Source organism: Rhineura floridana, chromosome 1 (assembly GCF_030035675.1).
Source record: "Rhineura floridana isolate rRhiFlo1 chromosome 1, rRhiFlo1.hap2, whole genome shotgun sequence".
Taxonomy (NCBI): domain Eukaryota; kingdom Metazoa; phylum Chordata; class Lepidosauria; order Squamata; family Rhineuridae; genus Rhineura; species Rhineura floridana.
Genome location: NC_084480.1, coordinates 310832066 through 310851067, shown reverse-complemented (window position 1 = coordinate 310851067; position 19002 = coordinate 310832066). Strand labels below are relative to the sequence as shown.

Sequence of the window (19002 nt, the reverse complement as noted above, 5' to 3'; positions counted from 1 at the left end):
TCCAGAGCGTGAGCACTGATGTCATCTGCTGGAGGGATGAATGATGGACTCTCCTTGCTCTGGCAAGTGAAGTAAGTGATAGTGTTTGTGATCAATTAGCGCAGAGGAAGTCAGAGAATGTGCAAAAGAATCAATCAGAAGCTGGATTCTTCTTCACTTTTCTTTGATGGGGTTTCTTCTTCATACTAGCTGTTCAAATGGAGAGGGAGAGAGGGAGGCAAAGACCACTCCAAGGCCTGCTCCAACTGAACTTCCCCCACCCCCAGGTGATCTGCCACCAGTTCCTCTGTGGAAAGGATCCTGGTGTGATTCCAATACATCGATACTCTTTATTGTGTTTTTGAAATATGCAATTGAATATTACTTGTAAGCTGCCTTGGTGGGATTTATATCCTGAAAGGTGGGATATAAATAATTGCAATCAAATAAATAAATACATAAATGTAATACTTATTTGCAAGATGGTTTGCATTTCTGATTAATAGGTAATGGTCGTATCTACATTGGCTGAAGTTCTTTTGTTAAGTCACTACAAACTGAACATCTGCAGTTAAAAGAACCACCAAGTTCAATGCAATTTACTGTCAGGAAACTATTCATAGGATTGTAGCAATGCTGCAACTGGGAACTGCTGTTCTTTGGTGTGTGGGTGTGTGGGTGAGAGAGAGAGTCATTTTTGGACTCTTCTTGATGGCATGGATATAGGGGCTCTCATGATGTACTTCAAAATGTACCACTGCACCTTTGCCCATCACTGTGCCTTTGGGTAGATCATGGGAGGGAACTGCTTTGCTCTTTGAACATCATATCCTTTCAGCGTTTCAACAAATACAAATGCTGGAGAGAGTACAGGCCACAGAATCAGCCACAGAACATAGCAGCAATAGAATCTATCTGGCAGCCACCCCACCTTATGCAGGGGAGGTCCCACAGGGGTGTTTGTGGATGAATAGGCAAAGAGCACATACACTTACCATAGCTTTCTGTTACTAGTGAGTATGGGAAAACTGTGCCGACAACAATTGTTCTTTTGAAATAAAGACACTCAGAACTCAAACAGCATTGTGGGAGCCAATCAGAGGAAGGCTGTTGGAAGGTTCCAGGAGTAGCTGTTGACAGTTAGAAGCTGAGTTGATGCATCATCTCTGCTTACCAAGAAAGCTGGTCCTGGGTTGTATTCTCACAAAAATAGAATGTTGCTTAATGGCGGGTTTAGATCTAAAGTTCAAAATCAACCGTAACAGATGCAAATGTGTTTCACACAGAGTTAGGGTATGTGGTCATTACAATTACAATTTATAAAAGATTTTAAAGGTTTTTAATACAAACAATAACAAACTTAATTCATACATATGAAATTTTTAAAAAGACAAAATTGTCTCCTGAATCAAAAGTCCCTAGTCTTTAGTCCATACTAATGAATGAATACACACTTCTACTATAGTGCTTTTGTAAAAGCTGCTGGTTATCTTTAAATCTTTAAATCTGTGCCTCAATGTGTTATCCTTGGTTTGAACAGCATTTTTGCAACAAATGGAGCAAGATGCGTATATTATGGCCAGACAATATATATGGCCATAATATACGCATCTTGCTCCATTGAGGCACAGATTTAAAATCTACAAGCAAGATAACCAGCAGCTCTTACAAAAGCACTATAGTAGAAGTGTGTATTCATTCATTAGTATGGACTAAAGACTTAGGCACTTTTGATTCAGGAGACAATTTTGTCTTTTTAAAATTTTCGTATGTATGAATTAATGTTTGTTATTGTTTGTATTAAAAAACTTTTAAAAACCTTTTATAAATTGTAATTGAAATGACCACATACCATAACTGAATGGCGGGTTTGACAGAGCTAGGAGAGCATAGTGGCGAGGTGACTGAGCTGTGAATTTATTTATTTATTTATTTAGTTTAATGTATATACCGCCCTAAGCCCGAAGGCTCTCTGGTGAATCAGGAAGTGCCCTGATCAGATCTCACTTTGTTAGGGCTGAATGCACTTTGTGGCCTCAGTCTAGCCACATTCTCTCTCAGCTTTAACTCCTCCATCTGCAGGGTTTTTAAAAATGTTTAAATATGTTGTTTTTAATTGTATGGTTTTAATGCTAGTGTGGTTGCTTCCCTGAGCATCTTTGGGGGGAAGGGCCTGATATAAATGTAATAAACAAACAAACAAACATGTGGATAACATAAAATTGATCTGCCTTTTAAGGATCATTATGAGGTTTACAATATGTCAGGGAAGCACTTGAAAGTGCTATATACAAATGCCAACTCTTATTTACCTTCCAACACTTCCCATTTGAAACAGGGACTTGCTTTGAGAGCACTTCAGTTCTCATAGCAAATAATCATGTTGTAGCCATCTCCCCTCTTCACTGTACGTTATTGAAAGCAATAGCCTCTCCCCCATTGATTTAAAAGTCGATCTTTTTTTAAAAGCCAACAGAATTGTCCTACAATATGTCATTTGGGTGGTAATCAACTACATCCTTGTGCTAGCACAAGAGGATTTTCCCCCTCACTTCCCTCCACGTGTCCCAGTGGCATCTCTAAATCTGCTCCGGAGGGTTGGGGGAAACACCAGAATGGATTTGGGGGCATGGCATGGGAGAGTAGAGGTGGAGAATGTTCCACTGCAGAAGGAAAAATACTGGCACTGTTAAATAGAACCTATTATATATTTACTAATAGGCAAAAAAAAATTGCGGTTTAAGAATGTACCTATAGCCAACAGATATTTCTATCAAACTTTAAAAGCAGGAAAATTGGGCAGCTATAGTGAATGCACCAGGGGAGCAGAAGACCTGACCTCCTCTCTGAGATATACTTATGAAGGCACGTTACCAAATTCTTCCAAGCTACACTGTGAAAGATCAATCCAAATTGTATTTGCATTGTTACAAATTTGTAGGGCAGTACAATATCTCAGAGAAGAGTTCACGTCTCCTGCTCCCCTGGTGCATTTACTATAGCTGCCCAATTTCCCTGCTTTTTAAAGTTTGATAGAAATACTTGTTGGCTATAGGTATGTTCTTAAACCATAAGATTTGTTGCCTATTAGTGAATTTCTCTGCTGTTTAATCTGGGAGGTAAGAAATGGGATCCTGGGCAAGTTTGCTGAGAATGGACTGATCATTTGCATGCTTATTGAGTTCATTGGGATTTACTCCCCTGCAATCATGCTTAGGATAGATGAAACTGACCACAGGGATGGAGGAAGGAGGGGAGGAGGAGGGCAGTTTGATCAATTTGGTAACATGTGCCTCTGAGCATATGGTGAGTGAGAAGAGGGGCTGACAGTTAAACCACTCTGGCCACTGGAGCTCTGTCAGGGGAACAGGAGTCTCCTCTCAGCACCTTTCCCAAACTACAGTTCTCAGGATTCTTGGGTGGGGGAACTGTGTGTGAATGAAACTGATCAGTCTGTCTTTTCTTGCTAATGTGAAATTGACTAAGACCCTGTATGAAATTGGCCAAGAAAGGAAGGGAGACCCTGTATGAAACTGAGGCTGCAATCCTGAACATGCTTACTAGGGAACTAAGCCTCATTGTGGGTGGGTGAGTTTGGGTGTGAATAAAAGAAAGGCACTCTTTCCTCCTCTTCCTCCCCTCCACCTGAGAATGTTGGTGTGAGGCTCAATCAAATTGGTAACCCTGTTGTTCCTGGCACAAGAAGCCATATGGCTGGAGGAGTGAGAAGGGGCACAGGTGGTGGCAGTGGTGCACGTGGAGGTGAGGGGTGCCTGCATTAGCCTCAGCTTGCTCCTTCCTTCTGGTGCTTTGATAGGACAGGAGGAGAGGCTTCGCTTCGCAGCTGCTGAGTCCACTTTGTACCTGCTTTCTTCTCCCTAAGGGTGGTGGGAGAGAAAATGCCCCTGTGTGAAGTGGCCAGGGCATTCAGAGTCTGTGCTCCAAAGCTGAGTAAAGGTATCCCTTCCTCAGCCCACACACAAAGAGGCGGAAGTTTGAGGCACATTAAATGTAGACTAGAAATAGAACAGAGCGGAAAACAGAACAGAGCAGAAAATGAGCTCAAATGGACACAAACCACCTGTTGGTCCGATAGAATGCAGTTGGACTGACTGCAACATGCAGATCCCATCCCTAGTCCTATTTATTTATATTTATGCCCTCCTTTTCCTCTGAAGAGCTGAAAGTAAAGAACATGTTTCTCTCCCTGTTTATTCTCCTAAGGACAACAACCCTGATATACGCTGAGATAATAACTTATCAAGATCACCCAGGGAGCTTCATGGCTCCTCAGAAGGAATTTGCACCTGGAACTCCCAAGTCCTGTTCTACCATTCTAGCCTCTACACCCCACTGGTTCTCAACCAATTTAGCTTCCATGGCAAATGGCCACTGAGATCACTGGTCTCCATATATTTGGCTAATCTTTTTTCTTTTAAGACACTGCAGAGCACTGAATTCCATAACCTATTCTAATAGGTTATCACATATAATCCCAAATGTGTCAGTCCTGGCTTTTGTTACTCACTGGTGTACTTAGCATATATTCAAGGACATTATATTTCTTTGAAACACACACACACACACACACACACACACACACACGAGAAATTAAGCTATTGGGCTGCAGATTCCCCAATCCTTGTATTACGCAATAGCATCTCAACAAATGCAATCAACAAAATATTGGAAGCCATTTTATACTGAAGTCAGAACATTGACCCATTTGGTCTGGTATTGAACACAGACTGACAGCAGCCCTCCAAGTATTCAGAACGGAATCCTTGCCAGCCCTATCTGGAGGTGCTGGGGGTTGAACTTGGACTCTTCTCCATGCAAAGCCACTCAGCTACATCACAGCTCTGAACCTCATCTAGTTTGGCCCACAATCTGAGAGATCATGGCTGGGGCAACCCCTTCCCCCTCTTTCTGTCCGGGATTTGAGATCTTCAGGTGAGGCCCTTCTTGTGCTCCCCACACCTTCGCAAGTACATATGACACGGACAAAAGATAGGGCCTTTTCGGTGGCCGCCCCTAGGCTATGGAACTCCCTTCCGAGTGAGGTGCGATTAGCTCCCTCCTTGCCGTCTTTCCGGCGACAAGTAAAGACTGTTTTATTTCAACGGGCATTTGGGATAGAGAACGACCAAGATTAAATGTCATAGGATTGGTGTCTACAGTATACGATTTTATTATTTTAAATTGTCTGCTGTTTTTAACGTATGTTTTATGGTTTTTAATTTTTCTCATAGTTTAATTCTATTTTAATTGTATATTTCTGTATGTTTTAATGGTGTTGTTTTTAGTTGTAAGCCGCTCTGAGTCCTATTGGAAAAAGGGCGGGGTAGAAATAAAGTTTATTATTATTATCATTTCTCCCACCACCCCTCACTCACTGCCACCCTTTCCCAAGGGTTTTTACCCCTTCTTTTCTCCCATGTGAAATTAGGCTGATGGGCTGAAGCTTCCCCACCTGCATTTTACATAATACCGCATAGCATTTCAATAAAATCCCTATCCATTGGGATAGGGGCCATGCATCTGGTGGCATATCAGAAGCTGCTTTACCAGGGAATCAGATTATAGATCCATCTAGCCCAATATTATCTGCATGGACTGGTAACAGCTCCCCTGATCTTCACAAAGGTATCCTGCCTTTCCCGGAGGTGCCAGGGGTTGAACCTGGGACTTTCTGCATGCAGAGTCACTGAGCTGCAGCCCAACCCAGAGCTTCAACTGTTTTGGCCCAGCCAAAACATTGCTCCCACAACACTCAGAAACAACTACCTGGGGCTGAAAGGGTGGCAGCTAGTGAGATGTAGCTCTGTTGTCTTTCTGGAGATGTCCTTCCTTTCAGAGAAAAATCTGAATGTGCAAAGAATGACTGTGCTTTCAGATCAGACGGGAAACTGCTGTTATTGCTATGTCAGCTGAGTTAAGACCGTTGAAGGATAACGTAAGATCTCACTTAGAAGAATTTTAAAAAATTCTAAATAACAAATACATTTTTTAAAAAACTACATAGGGTGCTTCCTGAGTTTCTATTTCCCCATCTGCCCCTTGACTGAGATCCTGCTGGCTGCCCGGATCGCCATGATTCTCCTGATTTCCAGAAAGGTCCTATTCTTGGTTTCTGGGATCATCTTGAAGGTATAATAAAAGTATGCTACACAGACAGGGAAGAAAAGGAGGAAGCTGAAAGATCCAATACGTGTCTAGACATTAAAAGAAAATGGGGAGGGGAGGAGAGGCAGAGACTTAAATGAGGATAATATGAAACGTTATCTATACATCTATCATACTTACACCCATATCCTTGTGAGGTGAGATGTTCCTCCAAGAAGCTGAAGCAGGGATATATCTTTTTAAAAACCTCTTTCACTAAGACCCAGAAAGTGAGATATGAGGGGCAGTTGGGGGAGGCATTAATTTAAACTACAGAATAAGTGAGCATCCTGCAGCCCAAGCAACTTCTGGAGGTAATGGTTTGAAATGGAGTCTAGTGAAGGGTAGTATGCAGGATATGTTGTTACGCTGACCAGACAACCAGAAAGCCACACGTTAACCACCAATCAGAGGGTTTGATGTTATATATCACTATTCTGTTTGATGCTTGTAGAAGTTCCAGAATTTGAACATATGGAGTTTGCTGTAGATTTGAGTCTTGTGCCACGCTGCAATTTCTGGTTCAAATCCCAGACCCCACTGACAGCAGAGTAATCTGATCACACCTGGGGACATATGAAACAGACTGATACGGAGTCAGAGTTTCTAGCTCAGTGGTGGGGCACCTCTGGCCCACAGGCCAAACCTAGCCTGCAGGGTCTCCCCATTTGGCCCACACTCCCATCTGTCCTACACCTGATGTCATGCGAGGCAGGGTGAGGGCGGGGATTCAAAGCAACAACCAGGAGCTTAAAGGGAGCTCCTGATTGTTCCTTTGCTGGAGCAAGGTGCACTCCCATCAACCATCAGCTGATGGATGGTGGGAGCATGCCTTGCTGCAGGAGGGAAAATCAATTGCCATTAAATGCTCCTTCCTCCTAGCGCTGCTTCCTGAACCTCTGGCTTATAGAGGTTGAAAGAGCAGCTCCAGGCTGTTTGCAAACAGGCTTTCCCTCATTGCAAGTTCCAACAATCGGGGCTTCAAAGTGCAGCATCACCTGATGTCCGAGTGATGTCAGGTGACTGACAGGGGGGTGGCCCTGCCCACCTGTCATATTTGGCCCAGCAGGGGTGGGGAGATCAGGATCTGACCCATCTGCCAGAAAAGGTTCTATACCCCTGATCTAACTCAATATTGTAAAAGACTGCCTGTTCTAAGTTTGAGAAAGGAATATTTCCCAGACTTGCCTCAGGATGTCAGGTATTCACCATGGGACTTTCATCATGTATGTGTTCCATCACTGAGCTACGGTCCCTCCTCTGTGTGTGAGAGCAACTTGTCCGACACCATGCAGTGGGACTCAGAACCAACAGAGCACTTGAACCCAGTCTGCCTACTAAAACAGGGATGGAGAACTTGTGGTCCTCAAAATATTGCTCAGCTCAGTCAGCTCCACCCAGCATGGCCAACAGTCATGTTACTGATAAGCTCAGTACAGCTGGAACTCTGCACGTGCCCTGGAACTAAATGACTACTTTAACTTTGTTCTGTGGGAATGAGTGAGAGAATATTACCATTGTAACATGGGGAAGCAAATATTGCTGGGTAGAGTGATCCTAACTTTAGGAAGCTGGTGTAACTTAGGCCAGCGTATGTTACCTCTATTTCCAAATTCAGTTCAGGAGCTTCTGGGAGGGACTACTGCTGGCTGAGCCGGCAGGTGAGTATGGACCCAAGTTTTGAGGACTGGGCCCTAGATCACATGACTGAGCCCAAGAGAGTTTGGAAAAGATGTACGACTCTCCTTGCCTCATCCTGCCCCCCCCACCTCCGGAACACACCTTTTTGGGACTTGTCCTGGTGTAAGCTCTGCCAGCTCAGCCGGGTTGAGGGATTTGTGCCAGTGTATACCCAGCAAAGCTGGAATGAGGGAATTTGCCAGCACAGCCCTGGCTGAACCCCAGCTCATCCAGGACACCCAAGAGCCACCTATCCCAAACTAGCTCACCCTGGCAACTCTTGGGTTTGAATTGCGCTGTTAGACTGACTTCCTTCCTAGAGAGGAAGGAACTGAACAACAGCATTGGCTCTAAAGGTGTGGACATTTCTAATTAGTCACCTGAAATTTTGCTGCATTTAAAGTGTGCATACATCTCTATGCAGGTATTAAATTAGCTCTGGCAAGAATAAAGGATTCCTTCTGGGTAGCATGGACGACTGGAAATATGATTCAGTATAATGTCGAATTTCCTGTGAAAGAGCTACTACCTCTTCCCACATAAGAAGCTAACTCCCTAGCTGTTTCTTTTGATTGGCTCAGGACCCACATGATTCCAGGTCAGTCTGAAGTGGGAAACTTTTAATGTGCTTATCATCCAGTATTGTTCTTCATACAATCATCCCTTGTCCAGCAACTTTCAAGGACTCCTGCCTTTTAATGCGGTGACTTCCAGGAGGCTATTCTATGCTTCTCTCCCCCTCAAGCCTGTTCCTCCTCAAGGATGCACGCATAGTCAAATCTATGTTTGCTAGTTTCCTTTGGCCTAGTCAGTAGTTCCTTCAAGGAAACACAACCTGTTGCTGAACAAGATGAAGGGTTCTAAGAAATGTAGGGCTGATTATCAGTGAAGCATATGGGCAACCTATGAAGCATGCCTAGCCTTGGCTACCCCTATCATTCCTGCGGCCTTTCCCCTGTATATTCATAGAGGAGACCTTGTTTTCTCATTGTCTAAGATATCTGGGCTCAGTGGCCACCACAGAATTCATGTCTGGCATTTGTTGGAACCCGCATATGCAAGCTGCTACCTCACACCCACACATCATGGTGAAACTCAGAGAACCATCCCCTTCTTTTCTCCCTTCCTTCAGAAAAATAACTATTTTATTTATTATTTGTTACATTATACCCCTCCTTTCTTCCAAGAAGCTCAAAGTGGTGTCCATGGTTTTCTTACCTTTGATCTCTACCTTTATGAGTTCCTAAATCCTGCTATACTTTTACCCCTGGGTTGCCCAAATCCCAGACATTTGTATTCAAGTATTTCCCTGGCACATCTAAGCCTGCACCACATCCCTAATTGATCAATAGCACCCTCCCATCTTCATAAAGGGCAATTCTTCACCCTGCACCTATATCTATCTCTGTAATAGAAATTGTGTATGCTACTGGTGCATGTGGCATAGGCTTGGGTAACCTATGTATTCCCTGGCAGTAACTAACCATAATGGAATCATAAAATAGTAGCGTTGGAAGGGGCCTAACAAGGCCATCAAGTCCAACCCCCTGAACAATGCAGGAATCTAAATCAAAGCATTCCCGACAGATGGCTGTCCAGCTGCCTCTTGAAAGTCTCCAGTGTCGGAGAGCCCACTACTTCTCTAGGTAACTGATTTTATTGTCGTATGGCTCTAACAGTTAGGAGGTTTTTCCCGATGTCCAATTGAAATCTGGCTTCCTGCAATTTGAGCCCACTATTCCATGTCCTGCACTCTGGGACGATTGAGAAGAGATCCCAGCCCTCCTCTTTGTGACAACTTTTAGTGTAGTTGAAGAGTGCTATCATATCTCCCCTCAGTCTTCTCCTCTCCAGGCTAAACATGCCCAGTTCTTTCAGTCTCTCCTCATAATATGCTGTTCTGTAACACTGTATGTGGTGCTTCAAGACACAAAACCATTTTACTTATTGTCCATTGCCCATTATGTTGGCACATGAAAATAATTACATTGTATTGCATTGAAATTTATATGAAAGTTTAGTGGTCTTTCGCCATTTCTCCCAAGTAAGTAAGAGTGTACTGGTCAATTCCTGTGGCGTGCAATAATCTAAAGATCAAGGAGGCCCAAAAATGTGGTTCCATGAACACACATGCAGCATGAGAGTTCACTTACATATGTAAATGAGAAGATGGACAAGACTGGTAATAGTCAGGGATGCTGCAGTCCACCAAGATCTGGAGGACCACAAGTTTCCCATGCCTGCACTAAGCCATGTTGGAAACGATGCAGAACCCTAGGGGCTTTAACATTCAGCTTTAACAAAAACACACTTAGCAGAATTTTAAGAGGGAAAGAATGAGGATAAATCAATCACTCTAAGGAAATGGATTCATATGTAGGACTTCTTTTGGGGGGGGGATTAATGGTGGTGTGTGTGGCTGGGCTTGGTTTACTGTTGTAAATCATGTAGTTACACCAAACTGGCTTTTGAAATCACTGACCTCTATATGAAGGAATGACACTCCAGTAATGAAGTTTATGAACCACTGCAGAAATCCTGCAACCACGAAGGCTGAGCCCCGGGACGTTTGAAAGAACAGCTCCACTTCAAATATAGGGGGTGCTGGACCTTGGAAAGAAGCAAATTCAGGTCATTTAATATATAACTTTTTCATTGAGACACAAATTTATCCTGTTCATATCTTGCATTTTCCTCTAGGTGCCCATTACATCATCTGAACACTTACCAGGCCCCAAACAATGTCCAAACAAGTATAAGATGATGAAAAATGTGCTCAAATATGACATCTTTGGGACTTTGTCCTGTTGGAGAAAGTTGGTTATATTTTAGTAATTTATCACTGATGTTGACAGGTGTACTTTTTCTACTTCAGGGATAAACAATATGATGTCCTCCAGATGTTGTTGAACTACAACTCCCATCATTCATGACTATAGCCATGCTGGCTAGAGCCAATGAGACCTTCAGTGCAATCACATCTGAAGAAAACCAGTTTCACAATCAGTGACCATTACAACTGCATCCTTTATTGCCTTACCTGTTGTGCCCAGCCCACTTCCGTTTGCAGAATGTGCTGGACACTGTTTTTTATTTTTTATTTTTTTTACTCCACACTAACCAACATAGCAAAGCTATGAGGGATTCCCTTTTTTCCTTAGCTCTGATGCTATGTTGCTCAAGTATTAGGAAAGCCTGAACTCCCCTGTGGCACCTTGTCTTGAAGTTCAGCCCCTGTGATTTGACATTAAATCCTTCTTCAGGGATGCTGACACCCCAGATACTAAATAATCTATTTATTTATTTAAACTATTTCTATCCCGCCCTTCTACCCTATAATAGGGCACTCAGGGTGGCTTACAAAAATAAAACCAAACATGTACATAATACAATTGTAAACAATAAAATCACAAAAACATTGACACAAATTAAAATACATAAAATACAATTAAAATACATAATATATATATATCTGAATCATCCTTCAGTGTAGCCAATGACCAGGTGCATGTGTGTGAAAACAAACAATATTTCTTAAAGTAACAGATGTTAATAAAATAACAAAATAATATCCCTGCCTACTCTGCCCCCTCTAATATTCTTGATCTATCGTCACCCTCACACCAACTAAATCCAAAATAATAAAACACTGACCCTACACTTTCTAACACTAAATCTAGCCCTGTCCAATAAGACTAAGTTAAACTGTCATAACTGTCACGCACCCAAATATAAACATTCATCCCTTATTCCACAGTACTGCTGGTTCACAGAATGCAAAATGTGCCACATAATGTCAAAATCTCAGCCCATGTGAGATATCTCACATTGCAATGTACCAGTCAATAACCTGCCCCCATGGAATGTGTTGATGAAAACTGGATGAAGCACACTATCAATGGAGAAAGCTGGTTATACTGTACTAGTGATGTTGTTGTTGTTATGTGCCTTCAAGTCGATTATGACTTATGGCGACCCTATGAATCAACAACCTCCAAGAGCATCTGTCATGAACCACCCTGTTCAGATCTTGTAAGTTCAGGTCTGTGGCTTCCTTTATGGAATCAATCCATCTCTTGTTTAGCCTTCCTCTTTTTCTACTCCCTGCTGTTTTTCCCAGCATTATTGTCTTTTCTAATTAATCATGTCTTCTCGTTATGTGTCCAAAGTACAGTAGGGCCCCGCTTTATGGTGTTCCACTGATGCGGCAGCTTTCAAGCAGGGGAAATTCCCCGATTTTGCCATTTTGCGACGTTTTGCGATGTTTTGGCATCATTTTGCAACGTTTTGGTGTCATTTTTTTGCAACGCAGCCCATTATAGTCTATGGGGCCCCACTTTACGGCGATTTCTGCTTTACGACAGGAGTCTGGTCCTTAACTCGCCATATTAGCAGGGCCCTACTGTATGATAACCTCAGTTTCATCATTTTAACTTCTAGTGACAGTTCTGGTTTAATTTGTTCTGACACCCAATTATTTGTCTTTTTTGCAGTCTATGGTATCTGCAAAGCTCTCCTCCAACACCACATTTCAAATGAGTTGATTTTTCTCTTATACACTTTTTTCACTGTCCAACTTTCACATCCATACATAAAGATCAGGAATACCTTGGTCTGAATGATCCTGGTGCCATTTATCTAGAGCAGTGGTGGGGAACCTCTGGCCTGGTTGCCAAATTAGGCCCAGCAGTGGTCCTAGTCTGGTCTATGAAGCTGCTTTCCCTGAATAATGTCCACCTGCCCCATAATGATTGTTGTTATGTGCCTTCAAGTCGATTTCGACTTATGGTGACCCTATGAATCAGCAACCTCCAACAGCATCTGTCATGAACCACCCTGTTCAGATCTGGTAAGTTCAGGTCTGTGGCTTTCTTTATGGAATCAATCCATCTCTTGTTTGGTCTTCCTCTTTTTCTACCCCCTTCTGTTTTCCCCAGCATTATTGTTGAAAATGTACTGCAATTAAAGGAGATGGCAAAAGCTCAGTGTGATATTTGATTTAATAACCCTACTTTTTTTGAGAAATAGATCAGATAGATTAGTAGCTTATTACTCAAAAAAGAATGTGAAAAAGAAAATAATCCAATTTATCAAAATGATCAATTGGGGAAATGTAAGCAATCAGAATTACTGAAAACATTTACAGCATATTGCAAGAATCTTTAAATGTTGGGTATGCCTAAACTGAGACTATTCCGAAAAAATTCAGAACACTAGTTTGCCTGGTCTCATAGGTATAGATCAGGATTTTTTTGCGTAATGCATTAGAAAGGTGAAAGTGATGGGGAGTTTTATATATACATACATGTATAGCTAATGGGGAAATCAATATACATAAACAATGAGCAAATTATATTCTTTTATAAAGCTATAAAGGTTCATAACATTTTAATAGTTTAGTAGGAAGCCAGATCCTTTTTTTTTTGGAGCTATCTCCCCTGACCATGCTGGTTTGTTTGAAACTACTTGTACTCTACACAACTGATAACACTGTGCTGAATATCTTGGTATCCCTAAGATGTAGAAAGAATTGCAGTAATAAAATGCATAACTAAATTGCTGTGCTCATTAGCGGGAGTGCTTAGCTCACTGTGAAAATGTACTTTCATGTGAAGTACTGAACATTGCCAAATTCATTAGAACACCAAATTCACTAGAACACAATGCAGAGAAGTACAGTGCCTATGCAATGCCTATGCAAAATGCCTGTGTCTATGTCATTCTGATGTGTTAAATCCTGATTGGTAGATGCTAAAGTATTTGTCCTGAAATGTATAAAAATCCCAGGCAACCAGTGCCATAGTGCAGTTCTCCACTCACTCAGAGGGAGACTGACCAAGTGTACACTTGTCATCCAATAAAGGCCTACCTTTCTGCTCCAAGCCTGTGTCTTCAAAATTTTTATTCAAGGACCCCCAGCAAAAGATCCCAATGGAGAAATACAAAATTCTCCAACAGAGGCCCCTAAGGTAATATTACATTTAAGTTATAAAAAGCTCCAGGTCCTAATGGATCTTCATTTGAATATTATAATATATTGTCAGATGAAATAATAAGGTAATGAGTGTTATGAATTCTGTTATAGAGAAATGGGATTTTCCACAAATATGGAATGAGTCTAAAATTGTGATTCCTCCAAAATCAGGAAAGGACTTATTTTGCCCAGTATCACTTTTTCAGTTTGCTACTGTTCTGGCAAGATTAGATTCTGTTATACATATTTTCATAAACGTGAATCAGTAAGGCTTTCTGAGAGAGAAATATAGGTTTTGATATTACTAAATAATCAATTTAATAGATTTTTTTAAACTGGAAAAATATGTATCTATCATTACCTTTATTGATGCAGAAAAGGCTTTGATAGGATAAAATAGCTAAATCTGTTTCAAGCCTTGCATAAGTTTGTGTTTAGACCTAAATATGTCAGATGGATACCCAAAATGTATTGTTCTCCATGTATGATAAAATAAATAATGTGAGGGGGATAAGTAAGATTTATCTACTTAATTTATGTTAACCTTTTTTTAACTTAAGATCTGGGATAAATTAAAAAAAATAAAGGTCAGTGATCAGAAAGCATACAATTAAGTTTTGTGCTTATGCAGGTGGTGTAGTTTTAATAATGGTAGATACTGAACTATCTTTGATAAAATTTGTAAATAATTTCGGTAAAGCTGCTAGATGCAAAATCCATGTTCATACAACGAGGATGACTGCATTAATAACAGGAAACAAAATCTGAAGTTAGTTTAAAAAATACAGTTAGATAGTTAATTTAATTAATTTCTCAAATTCAAACAATCATCTCCAGGCACTGAATGGGAAAGTGGACTACTCTTAAGCTATCTTTTTTTGGTAGAATAACTCCAGTTAAGTTGAATATCCTGCTTGAAATTAATGTTATGTTGCAGCATATCCCAGCAGCTGTATCAGGATAAAAAAAACGGAAGCAAAGAATGCTAAATAAATTTGTGTGGTACAATAAAAAGTCTAGAACTAAATCTTCAGTTATGTAAACCAATAGGAAAAATGGTGGCATTTTACTCACAGATTAAATATCTTACTGTTTAATTTGGTTAGCAGATCGGTATTATGAAGTGGAAGAAGGTTACTTAAATGATTTGGGGCAAAGATGTTTAGAAGTCCCTCCTAATTATGCTCTGTGAATGGATAAAAAGAGAATATACATTGAAAGAGAATATACATTGAAAGAGAATATACATTGAAAGAGACAGATGAATGCCTTTGAAAAAATGCTTTGGAGAAAGCAGGGGGAAAGGCTGCTGAAGGTCTATCAAACTTTATGGGATAAGTGAGAAGACAGACTGATGGGATATATTTACAATTGGGAGGAAATGTTGGAAGAAAATATTCCAACAGATGTATGGCACTATGGCTGGACAAACATGAATAGCTATACTGTCTCTTTAACATTAAATGAGAATTCAATAAAGTTAATGGCATGATGATATATGATCCCATTATGATAATCTCAGAGAGGTGAGGAACCTTTCTGGCCTGGTGGGGCACATCTTTATCTCCCATCAACAGGTGAGTGTTGCCACCCACCTCTTAATCATCTGATGTCATAATGACATGAGTTGATTGACCCCTGTCAAAGTTGATCTGTGGGGTCATGGGGAGAAAGTTCAAAGGGTTTGCTCAAAGAGCTTGCTCTGCCCTCTGCACAGAGCTTCCCAAATGCCCCATAACTAGGTGATTGGGAAGCACCGCACATAGGCTTTGAAAAGTTCTTTGCACAACACTTCCATAATACCTGACAATCAGCTGTTTTTCAAGTGTTTTTCAAGAAACAAGGTGCAGCTTTGCCCACCGGATGCTTGGTGCAACACCAGCACAGGCTGCAGGGACAGGGGGAGGAGTTGCTGTGGTCTACAGAACTTCCACCTCTGTCACCAGGAAACCAGTTGGTATTGGAGCTGGCTGTGAGGGCCTGCACCTGGTGTTGGGCCGAGGAAACAGTAAACTAGGGTTGCTGCTGGTGTACCGTCTACCCTCCTGCCCGGCAGCTTCTCTGACTGAGCTGGCGGAGGCCGTCTTGGCTGTGGTGTTGGAGGAGCCCAGAACGATAGTGCTGGGTGATATCAATGTCCATGCAGAGGCTGCCTCTAGTGTTCTGGCTCAAGAAGTTGCAACAGTTCCCAAGAAGTTGCAGCAGACGTTGCACTGGACACCTCACTGTGGACTACAGTAGATGTGGAGGGGGCATCAAGACTGCTACGGAGGCGAGCAACTTTACCCTCAAAGTGCCTTGCAAACAATTCACAGTGGTCCTCCGAAGGGTCTAAAACTCCATTTCCTAGAGTTGATGTCAACAGACACCTGACAATACGGAAAAGCTCCACCGGACGGCTACTTGAGGATGCAATGGAGGCAGAGAAGTGGGCCTTCTTTGCTGCTCTCGCCGCCACACAGTAGGCATGGTTATGTTTTACTCGTGCCCCATCAGTCTCACAGTACGTCTTTCACCACTTGCACTCTAGCCGTCGTCCAGCCTGTTTCATTGCCCTTAGCTCACTGGTGTACCAAGGTGCAACCAGGGCTCCACAATGCCGGAGAGGGTGCTCAGGGGCAACCGTGTCAAGAGCACCACGCGCCTCGCTGTTCTACAGCGTGACAAGGGCTTCAACAGGGTCACCTGCTCTATCTACAGGGAACTCCCCCAGGGCATTCAGGAATCCTGTGGATTCCATTAGGCTCCGGGGGCGAACCATCTTAATCTGTCCACCACCCCTGCAGGGAAGGATAGGAGCCATAAGTCTAAACTTCACCAGGAAGTGATCTGACCATGACAATGGGGTGACATCCACCCCTCCATCTCTAGACCACCCCTTCCTCCATCTGGAGCAAAAACCAAGGTGAGGGTGTGCCCTTCCCTATGTGTTGGGCCAGTAACAACTTGAGACAGTCCCATGGTTGTCATGGAGGCCATGAAGTCCTGAGTCAGAACACTAGAGGCAGCCTCAGCATGGACGTTGAAATCATCCAGCACTATCTTTTTGGGCTCCTCCAACACCACAGCCGAGACGGACACCGCCAGCTCAGTCAGAGAAGCTGCCGGGCAGCAGGGTGGACGATACACCAGCAGCAACCCTAGTTTACTGTCTCCTCGGCCCGACACCAGGTGCAGGCCCTCACAGCCAGCTCCAAGACAGAGTGGTTTCCTGGTGACAGAGATGGAAGTTCTGTAGACCACAGCAACTCCTCCCCCTCTCCTGTCCCTGCAGACTGTGCTGGTGTTGCACCCAGCATCCAGGTGGGCAAAGTTGGGTCAGATCAACTCCTCTAAGCTCACCCACCCAGGTCTTGGTAATGCACACCAAAGCGGCATCTTCGTCCATAGTCAAATCATGGATGAGAGTGGCGTTAAACAATAACACACACAGTCCAGTGGGCACAGCAGATGAGCAACGAGGAACCCATCCATGAGAAGAGTGGCAGTAAGGAACAAGGTGCAGATAGCCTTGCCCTCGTCTTCTATGGTAATTCGCCACCTCCCCATAGTTATATTTCCCTCTGCCCGTAATCACTGAAATTGGGGTGGCATCACCCATGTTCCTCCGTACTAAGACTCCTCCTAAATACCTGATATGGACCCAACATGAGCCCACCGATAAGCCTGCTGGAGCCAATTATCCTAGTAGGCCTCTGCGAGAATTGGGAACAGTCATACCCATTCAAACTTTTTCACACAGGGGCCATCTACTCCCCCTCCTGTCTCACACTCAGGGAGGACCAGCTTTCTGCCAGTTACAGACTCTCACTCTGAAGGCATCTGGAGACTTTCTCCTGTCATTCAGTTCACTGCAAAGGCTCCCACCCTGAGCAGGAACTACACATGCACCACACACCCTCCCCACCACCAATCTCCTCTAGATTGGTTTAAAAGAAAACAAATTAAAAAGAAAAAGAAAAGGTAATAGAAGGGGGTAGCACCCCTGAGACCCCCTAATGGGGTCCCCAAGGGGCAACCTCCTTTGGTGGCAACCCCACCGGCAGCAAACCCACTGCCCAAGGGCAGCTGGGCTTTTATGCCTCCTGACCCAGCCAGCAGCTGATGCAGGATGCTGCAAGATTAACTGCAGCCTCTCTCTGGAGCCAGGGTGAGGCAGGGGGTCCCAGTCTTTGCAGCACTTACTAGGGACTTCAGCTGTCTCGAGGGACAGGAACCCACAGAAGAGAGCAGCAAGCACCCAGATGCTCAGATACTCACGCCCAGGGCAGGTCTTCTTCAGTCCCCTAGTGCTGCAGCAGCTTCCCTTTCAACAAGCCTTTTAAGTTGAGACCTATCGCAGTCTGCGTCTGTGTTGGAATTGTGTTTTAATATGTTCTTAAACCTTCTTTTTAAAAATGTTTTTAAACTTAGAAGATGTTTTGAAAGCTTTTTTTAAGAAATGTTTTTCGTGCTTTTGTTTGTCGCCCTGGGCTCCTGCCGGGAGGAAGGGCGGGATATAATAATAATAATAATAATAATAATAACAATAATAACAACAACAACAACAACAACAACAACAACAACAATAATAATAATAATAATAATAATAATAATAATAATAATAATAAAGTGTTTGGGAAGCAATACACAAAGTGTGTTGAAAACTCTGTGCTCAGCACTTCCCAAACATCAAGTATAGGGCTTGCAAAGCACTTTGTGCTGTGCTTCTGAAGCACCTGACAGTCAGCTGCTTGTCAGGCATGTGGGAAGACCTGAACAAGGCGAAGTCACCTTTGGCCAAACGCTGTCCTTACCTGCCTCACACCTGGCATCATGCATATGACATCAGGTATGGGGCAGGTGGGTGTGGCTTGCCCGAAATAGTCTCATAAACCAAATAGGGAGGGCAGGGGGCCTAAATTTGTCCTGAGGTTCCTCACCACTGGTCTAAGACCTGGCCTCCCTATTTGATTCCAGATTGCCTGAAGTATTGGCTCCCCTCTCTTCGACACCGGTTAGGCTTCATCTTGAGTACTGCATCCAGTTCTAGACACCACACTTTAACAGGGATGCAGACAAACTGGAACAGGTTCAGAGGAGGGCAACAAGAATGATCAGGGGGCTGGAAACCAATGAGGAGAGACTGAAAGAACTGGGCACGTTTAGCCTTGGGAAGTGAAGACTGAGGGAAGATATGATAGCACTCTTCAAGTACTTGAAAG

At 43.0% G+C, this 19002-nt stretch overlaps 1 protein-coding gene across 1 annotated transcript in view; it reads right to left on the bottom strand.

Annotated features, from left to right (window-relative positions):
• Window positions 1–6020: 6020 nt before the first annotated feature.
• The window catches only part of LOC133377571 (solute carrier family 2, facilitated glucose transporter member 7-like), a 36180-nt gene continuing 23198 nt past the window's right edge, over window positions 6021–19002 (bottom strand). Inside the window, exons 10-12 of the mRNA XM_061611891.1 lie at window positions 10553–10628; window positions 10307–10434; window positions 6021–6194 (exon numbers count right to left, since the gene is read on the bottom strand). Coding sequence (XP_061467875.1) covers window positions 6021–6194; window positions 10307–10434; window positions 10553–10628 — 378 coding nt within the window. The remainder of the gene's footprint in view (window positions 6195–10306; window positions 10435–10552; window positions 10629–19002) is intronic.